Here is an 8,992-nt window from a genome sequence, read left to right as displayed (position 1 = left end):
CTGGATCGCTCTCTTTGCGCTGGCACGGACATGATGGGCCGAATGGCCTCATTATGTGCCGGAATTTTTCCGTGTTTCTGTTTGCGGAATTGTTGCCTGAATCTGCGCCTGCGCTCCCCTCCCCCAGCACTGCCTGTGAGCGGAAGAAGATGGTTTAAAACAGTCGCGAATGGAGAGATCCCGGTCCCGGTGGAAGGGAGATAACAGCAGCCTCCTTGCAGCAGCACATCGCTTTGGGAGCGTGTCCGCAGATAGACTCAGAGATCAGCATCGAGTCCGGGGCAAGTTCAGGGGCAGGCGGGGGCTGTTTGTAAGAGGCGGAGTGGAGAATCAACTGGTCCCGGAACATGGGGTGAGTGGGGGAATGGAGTGGCCATTCTCAGTGTGTTGACGGGGAAAGGAGACCGAATGGGAAGAACCTATTACTGCAGTGCAGTCAAACATTGATAATATTTGTATGACTGAGCTTCCTTTGTGGGGGCTCATTATTATTCGAGAGATTAAATTCATTAAAATCCTGTATCTTCTATCTCACCTGTATTTTACTTATAAACATACTTTTGTTCAAACAGACAAATAATTGAATGAACCAGAATAAATGTGATGTTTCCTCCACCCAAGTTACAAGGAAGAGTGTCACCAGCTCCTTGTCACACACAGTCCGCACATTATCATTCACAGAGCGCAGAGACACAGACAGGTCATCAGTTCCGCAGTCTCAGACAGCAGAAATAGATCCAGAGACAAATTTTCAATCCATCAATCAAACAGAACAGGAGAGACAGACGTTGTTTCCATGTCACACCAACTCAGTACCACTGACAGGTAGATTCATAAATCCGAGTCCAAATTCTCACCCACTATCAAATTATCAGTGTGTCAATCCCACAATAGAGCAACCTCAGCTACAAATTAAATACACATAGAACTGACACATGGTTCCCTTTTCAAAGTTATAGAATTAAGGGCGGTACAGTGGTTAGCACCGCAGCCTCACAGCTCCAGCGACCCGGGTTCAATTCTGGGTACTGCCTGTGTGGAGTTTGCAAGGTCTCCCTGTGTCTGCGTGCGTTTTCTCCGGGTGCTCCGGTTTCCTCCCACATGACCAAAAGATTTGCAGGTTGATAGGTAAATTGGCCATTATAAATTGCCCCTAGTATAGGTAGGTGGTAGGGAAATATAGGGACAGGTGGGGATGTGGTCGGAATATGGAATTAGTGTAGGATTAGCATGAATGGGTGATTGATGGTCAGCACAGACTCGGTGGCCGAAGGGCCTGTTTCAGTGCTGTATCTCTAAACTAAACTAATATAATCTGAGATTCAAGTTAAATACCAGCCCAATATTTACTCATGTTATCAGTTTATTATCAGTATTAATTCCCATAATGTGTCCAGACATATACATTAGATACAAGTCCAAATCTCAAGTGCATAATCAGATTGAGAGATTCTGAAATATCATATAACCTGAGATACAAACTCAGATTCCAGTTTAAAACACATCCGGATTGTGAAACTAAAAGATACATTATAAATTTGATGAGTTTAGTCTGAGCTACCAATTACATACCAGTCCTAAAACCTCATAGTGTCAGATGGAAGATACTGTACAATTCCAGACTGAGCTCATTTTACACACAAGTCCAAGATTCTCCCTCAGAGTCAGACTGAATGGCATTGATCAAATTGATTAGTACAGCCTGAGTTACACTTGCACATCAATCCTGTATCAGATTGAAATATGCATTATATTTTGCTATTATGTTCACAGTGACAGATATTTAATACTTGGCAAAACTTCAAACATATTGTCTGCTTAAAACCAACCACATCTGTGGCCTGTTGCTGTGCTGACATTTTATGCAGAATGAATCCAGACTTGCAAACAGTCCCAGGGACGGAAGGTTATTTAATGAATCCCCCACTCACACAGAGTACCAGATACTGACAGATGAAGTGATGCTGATACACATGCTCAGTGCCAGATGCTGAAAAGTATAGGTTGATTATTGCACTCACTCACAGTACCTCAGCCTGAGTCATCTAAAGCAACCTAACACACAAATAGTGGCACTGAGAGATTGAGAAAGAGTCCAAAACTCACATAGAGTACCAGGCACTGACAGATACATACTGAAAACTACACGCACATGGATATAGGATTGGCTAACTCACAGAAAACAGAGAGTGGGGATAAATGGAGCATTTTCAGATTGGCAAACTGTAACTAATGGAGTGCCACAGGGACAGTGCTGGGGCCTCAACTATTTATGGTCTATATTAATAACTTGCATGAAGGGACCAAGTATATTGTTGCCAAATTTGTATATGGTACAAAGATAGGTAGGAAAGCAAGTTGTGAGGAGGACACAATGTGTCTGCGAAGAGATGTAGATAGGTTAAGTCAGTGGGAAAACATTTTGTCAGATGGAGTATAATATGGGGAAATGTGAGATTGTCTACTTTGGCAGGTAGAATAGAAAAACAGAATATTATTTACATAGAGAGAGACTGCAGAATGCTGCTGTTCCAAGGAATCTGGGTGTCCAGGTACATGATTTACAAAAATGTTATCATGAAGCTATAGCAAGTAATTAGGAAGGCAAATGGAATGTTGGCATTTTTAGCAAGGGGAATGGAGTTTAATAGTAAGGAAGTTTTGCTATAACTTTACAGGGCATTAGTGACATCCCAACTCTATACAGTTTTGGTCTCCTTACATAAGGAGGAATATACTTGCATTGGAATCAGTTCAAAGAAGGTTCACTCGACTGATACTTGGGATTTTGGATTGTCTTATGAGAAAAAGTTGAGCAGGTTGGGCCTATACTCACTGGAGTTTTGAAGATTGAGTGGTGATCTTATTGAAACCATTAAGATTCTCAGTCGGCTGGACATGTAGATGCTGAGAGGACGTTTCTCCTTGTGGGGGATTATAGAATTTGGGGCCAGAGTTTAAGATAAGCAGTCTCTCTTTCAAGAAGGAGATGAGGACGAATTTTCTCTCTCAGAGGGTTGTTCATCTTTGGAAATCTGCTCTCCAGAGGACTGTGGAGGCTGTGTCATTGAATATATTCAACGCAGCGATGGACAGATTTTTGATCTACAACAGAGTCAATGGTCATGGGGGCAGGCAGGAAAGTGAAGTTAAGGCCACAATCAGAGCAGCCATGATCTTATTGAGTGGCAGAGCAGGCTTGATGGGCCAAATGGTCTACTGCTGTCCTATTTCGTATCTTCTTATGTTCTTACACACACACACACACAACCAATGTGTGGCGGATCTAGAATTAATCCCACTTTCGTACACAATACCAGTGACTGAAAGGTACAGAATTAATCCCACAGATAGATACAGTACCACCGACAGGTACAGAATGAATCCCATGCTCACAGTCAGCACCCGGGATCGAAAGATACACGTGATTCCTACCCTCACATAACAATATCAGACTGAGTTACAGAATGATTTCCACATTCATACTGGGCACCAATGACTGCGAATTAATTCATCCCACAATCACACACACTACCAAAGGCTGACAGATACAGAATTAATCCCACACTCCTATGTCGTAGCAAAGACTGACACATACAAAATCATTCTCAAATACTCCTACAGTACCTGGCAGATTCAGTGACTGCCAAACTCACACAAATTACCAGAGACTGACAGATAAAGAATGAACTCACACACACACTGAGATACTGACAGATATAGCTTGAATTCCACATATACAGAACCACTGACAGATTCAGACCACGTCCCAAATCACATAACATTCCAGAGACTGACAGAATGAATCAAATACTCACACACAGTGCCACTGACAGAATGTATTCCACACTCACATACAATACCGAAGACTGACAGTTACAGAATGTATCTCACACTTACACAAAGTACCAGTGAGTGACAGGTACAGAATGAATCCCACATTCACACATGACGTTAGAGATGGACAGCCAAAAAACAATAAGACTGCCAGAATAGATAGAATTCACATAAAAATTCTAAAATATGGCAGAGAAGCACTCTTGACACAAATACATGTTTCATTTCCCTCATCTGGAAGGAGGAGATCATGACAGGGGATCTCCGCGATGCGGTAATTGTCATCATCTTTAAAAAAAGTTGACAAGACTGACTGTGTTAACGATAGAGGGGTATCCCTGCTGTCCACCACAGGGAAGGTCATCACAAGAGTCCTTCTCAACTGCCTCCTCCCCGTGGCTGAAGAGCTCCTACTGGAATCACAATGTGGATTCTGTCCATCAACAGGCACAGTGAACATAATCTTCACAGCAAGAAAACTTCAAGAAAATGTAGGGAGCAGCAGCAACCTTTATACATGGCCTTCTCTGACCTGACAAAGGCCTTCGACTCTACCAACCGAGAGGGATTATGGAATGTCCTCCTCAAACATACTGCACTACGACATGTAAACTGTAATCCTTGCCAACGGATCTATCAATGACCCAATCCGAGTGCAAACTACGTCAAGTAAGGCTCTGTCATCGGCACCAATGCTCTTTTCCATCTTCCTTGCTGCAACACTCCACCTCATCTCCTCACACTCAAACACAGTACCTGACAGAGACAGAATGAATCCATACAGCACCAGAGACTGAGTTACCAAATTACATAAAACACTCAAACACAGTAGCCGAGACTAAAAATGAAATTAATTGCACACTCACATGCAATAGCAGAGACACAACGACACAGAATCAGTCAATAAGTGTCCTCCTAACAACAGCCAGGACATTTCCAGGAAGCTCTCCAAAGGCAGCAGCTCTTTCAACAGAAACTGGGACTGGAGAGAGTCTTTGTGAAATAAACTTCCTGATTGCAGTAAGGGGATTTGTGGTTGGTTGCAAATATTTATTCTGATTGGATGGCGAAAGAGACCAAATGTCGAATTACAATATTAAATCGTTGGGACATCATTCCAAATCACCCAATCACAATCTTTACTTTCCCCCATCCCTCATTAGCATGGAGCTGTGGGATTGTCTATTTAATCCGCACTCGGAAAGGGGTTTGGTTTATTTCTGTGTCTGAAATTGAAACTGAAGATGGTTGAGGAGAAGAAGAAAGCAGCTGCGAAGAAGGGCGCCAAGAAAACCTTAAATAAAGCGTCAGCAAAAGGCGGCAAGAGGCGGAGAAAGTCGAGGAAGGAGAGTTACTCCATCTACATCTACAAAGCGATGAAGCAGGTTTACCCCGACACCGGCATCTCCTCCAAGGCCATGAGCATCATGAACTCGTTTGTGAACGATATTTTCGAGCGCATCGAGGGTGAGGCTTCCCGCCTGGCCCATTACAACAAGCGCAGCACCATCAGCTCCCGGGAGATCCAGACCGCCGTGCGCCTGCTGCTGCCCGGGGAACTGGCCAAGCACGCCGTGTCGGAAGGGACAAAGGCGGTGACCAAGTACACCAGCTCCAAGTAAAACTGCACAATGGACTGAAAAACATCCCAAACACAACGGCTCTTTTAAGAGCCACCCACAATCTCTCTGAAAAAGCTGCATCCGAACATCTCTATGAAATCATTTTAAGACAATGTGTAACATAATAAATGTCCCACTCCTGTGTTTTTGTCTGCTGTCCCATAAACCGACCTCAAACCCATAATCCACTCATCCGCCTTTACTTTTTTGTCTTAAAGCTGTTATTCTGGTTTTGCACCGCCCCTGAATGACCGCATTAACAGCTGCTTTCAGCGGTAAGAGTCAGACCTCAGTCCCTTCACTCTATTCCTGAAATGTGAACTGATTCATCATTTTATTAACAGCAACTCTCCGCACTGTAACAGCGCGGAATGGGATTATTACACAGCAGACTAAGGGCAGTTTGAGGACTCGATCCGGCTCCCTCTTTTCAGAGAAGGACACTGGGCTCTGATTGAAGATAAACTGAATGTTTCCCTTCAGAGAAATGCTGTGAACAGGGATTTAGTACCTCCCGGGACGGTTTGAAAGCAATTGGAGAAAGATCCACAATTTAAATAACATTTTAAACCCGCGTCTGTAATTCGTGACGGAAAAAGTTGAATAAAACAAAATAAGGACAAGGGATTTTAAATATTTGACTAAGGATGACATTTATTTTAATCCGCTCCTTTCTGACAATGAAACTGGCGGTCTTTTTGAAGTTGACAAGTTTTCTGCTTCTGATGTTGTGGCGGGTAAATCCCGCCCACTTTTGTTGTCAGTGACCTGATTGGTGAAGAATATAGGCAAATGAGGTGAATTAAGTACCGGCCAATGGGGAGAGTTTTCAGTCCATAAGTAAAGTAAATGCGGCGGAAATTATCCATTCTTTGTGAGATTGTGGAAATGTCTGGAAGAGGAAAGACCAGCGGGAAAGCTCGGGCCAAGGCCAAGTCTCGCTCCTCCCGGGCTGGGCTGCAGTTCCCGGTGGGCCGTGTTCACAGGCTCCTGAGAAAGGGTAACTATGCTGAGCGTGTGGGTGCCGGAGCCCCGGTATTTCTGGCTGCTGTGCTTGAGTATCTGACCGCTGAAATCCTCGAGCTGGCCGGTAACGCGGCACGGGACAACAAGAAGAGCTGCATCATCCCCAGACACCTGCAGTTGGCAGTCCGCAACGACGAGGAGCTCAACAAGTTGCTGGGGGGAGTGACCATTGCTCAGGGCGGGGTGCTGCCTAATATCCAGTCTGTGCTGCTGCCTAAGAAAACCAGCGCTCAGAGCTCCCAGAAAAAGTAAAGGGGCCAAAATGTCACCTAATAAACCAAAGGCTCTTTTCAGAGCCACCCACAGTCTCTGTGAAAGGGCCGTTTACTGTCTGATTCCAAAATGTCAGTAACAGGACCGAAAGAGAACTACTTCAAATGTTTAAGCATCTGTTTCAGTGATTTCCCACTGTCACCCCAAAGGCTGTCTAATTTATTACTTCCACACTGAGTGAGTTATTTGTCCCGTTACAGATTGCTGAATAGAGTCTGACCGCCATGTACAGATAAGTAGACAAAAAAATTACAGATTAAAACTTCGTAATATATATAATCCATCAAAAGCTTTTTTTATTCCGCTTTTATCAGCACAAAGTCCTGGCCCGATTTTACCAACAGCTTGAAACTAACGCAAGATTTACCATTAATTCGCTTCTTTCTGACACTGAAATTGGCGCATTTTTCGAATTCAAACTTTCTGCCAATTTAAGCCGTGATTTGCTGTATTTTCTAATTGGAGGCTCTGCGATTGGTTAAGACATGTGAATGAGACTTGGGTGACCAATCAGAAATGGGCTCTGGATAGCGCGGACTCAAGCTGTGGGAATTCCAGGTCCCTGAATGATTGAGCTGAAACTGATCAGTTTCACAATCCCTGTCAGTTTCAGTGCAGGAAACACCGTCTCGGGGGAAATAACATCACAAGTGGGTCTGGTTCCAGTGACCGATTCAACGGCTGCTGCAAAACTCCCGGATTCCCTCATTGCAGCGAAATCATTTTAAAATTCTATGAAAACAATGAGTGATTCTGGAGGAGTGATGTGGCTTTTCACTGAGGGCATGTGTCGACTGGGGAAATAACTCAGTGTACAGCCTCAGGCGCTGTTTACACAGCCCGTTTAGAAAATCAAATCCACTGCACATCCTTGCTGCAAATGAAATGTAAAATTCGGGGATTCCAGTTTTTTTTTATCCCGAACATAGCAGATTAATTGAACAAAAAATTAAAAGCAAAGTACTGCGGATGCTGGAAATCTGAAATATTTTGGATTGATTGAACTGTTCTGAACAGCCTATCCCAGCTCCCATTTCTCGGTCACTGCTCTCTCTGTGAGGCGGTGGGTGGCTCTTAGAAGAGCCTTTGTTTTGTGTTTGCTGGAAAGGGTCAAATTGTTCAACCGCCGAATCCGTAGAGAGTGCGGCCCTGCCGTTTCAGAGCGTGCACCACATCCATGGCAGTGACCGTCTTGCACTTGGCGTGCTCAGTGTAGGTGACCGCATCCCTGATCACATTCTCCAGGAAAACCTTCAACACCCCGCGAGTCTCCTCATAGATCAAACCCGAGATCCGCTTGACCCCGCCACGGCGAGCCAGGCGGCGGATTGCTGGTTTGCTGATGCCCTGGATATTATCACGAAGCACTTTGCGGTGCCGCTTTGCTCCGCCTTTGCCCAGTCCTTTGCCTCCTTTACCTCTGCCAGACATGATGATTCTTCACTCAGATCACTGCACAATATAAGAAGCAGACTCTTGCAGGCTCCACTTTACACAGACCGCCCGGACCTGCCTGAGAATGGCAGAGAGAGAGCAGGAAGGGGAGGAGACAGAGTGAAGATTGAACAGAGAGCAGGAAGGGGAGGAGACACCCAGAGTGACAGACAGAGAGAGAACGGCCCCTCATCTTTCAGTTCCACCTCCAGTTTCCTCTTGTTCGCCAATTTCAAACCCTTTATTAACAGTGGAACCGAAACCCAGCTCTCCACACAAACCCTTCCAGACTCGGGCTTCATAGTCAAGGCTTTCGAGAAAGCCGGAGCTTTTAAATATGGTTCCGCTACAATTAACACTCAGTAATATTCCCACCTAAACACAGTCCATTCTATAACAAATAACCTACTCAGTAACGTCACCATTTCCACACACATCCACTTCCAGCAGTTTACAAACACCTTATTGCAGCTGTTTGGGGAATCTCCTGTGTTAAGATTGGAGTTGGAAAGCGGCCTTTACCCGGCAGTGTTACCGTCTCACACTGAATCTGCCAGACATCCTGTTGATCTGCCTCGTTCCCCACTGTCTCTCTTGACTATTACATGGCACGGGTAGTATTTCAGAAAGTACTGCAATGGAGGGAGTGCTGGGGACTCCAGGCCAATCCTGGAGGGATGGGGAAAATATCTTTAGAAATTCCCTGGAGAGAATCGTGATGTGACAGGTCTCCAGGGACAGACCAAGGGGAGAGTGTGCACATTGAATGGAAACATGGCAAAAAGAGTTGGGGATTCAGG

At 44.8% G+C, this 8,992-nt stretch overlaps 1 protein-coding gene across 1 annotated transcript; it reads left to right on the top strand.

Moving 5' to 3' along the window:
• The first annotated feature begins 5,081 nt into the window (after positions 1 to 5,081).
• On the top strand, positions 5,082 to 5,459 carry LOC137358441 (histone H2B 1/2-like). Its single transcript, XM_068024404.1, has one exon. The coding sequence runs from the start codon at positions 5,082 to 5,084 to the stop codon at positions 5,457 to 5,459; it is 378 nt and encodes a 125-aa protein (XP_067880505.1).
• The last annotated feature ends 3,533 nt before the right edge of the window (positions 5,460 to 8,992 follow it).

Source organism: Heterodontus francisci, chromosome 50 (genome assembly GCF_036365525.1).
Source record: "Heterodontus francisci isolate sHetFra1 chromosome 50, sHetFra1.hap1, whole genome shotgun sequence".
Taxonomy (NCBI): Eukaryota; Metazoa; Chordata; class Chondrichthyes; order Heterodontiformes; family Heterodontidae; genus Heterodontus; species Heterodontus francisci.
Note: the sequence above shows the minus strand (reverse complement) of the source record. Positions and strands in the feature narration are given on the sequence as shown.

What these genes read in the sequence shown, in the direction of transcription:
- LOC137358441 (XM_068024404.1), top strand. Translation starts at nt 5,082, where the DNA reads ATGGTTGAGGAGAAGAAGAAAGCAGCTGCGAAGAAGGGCGCCAAGAAA.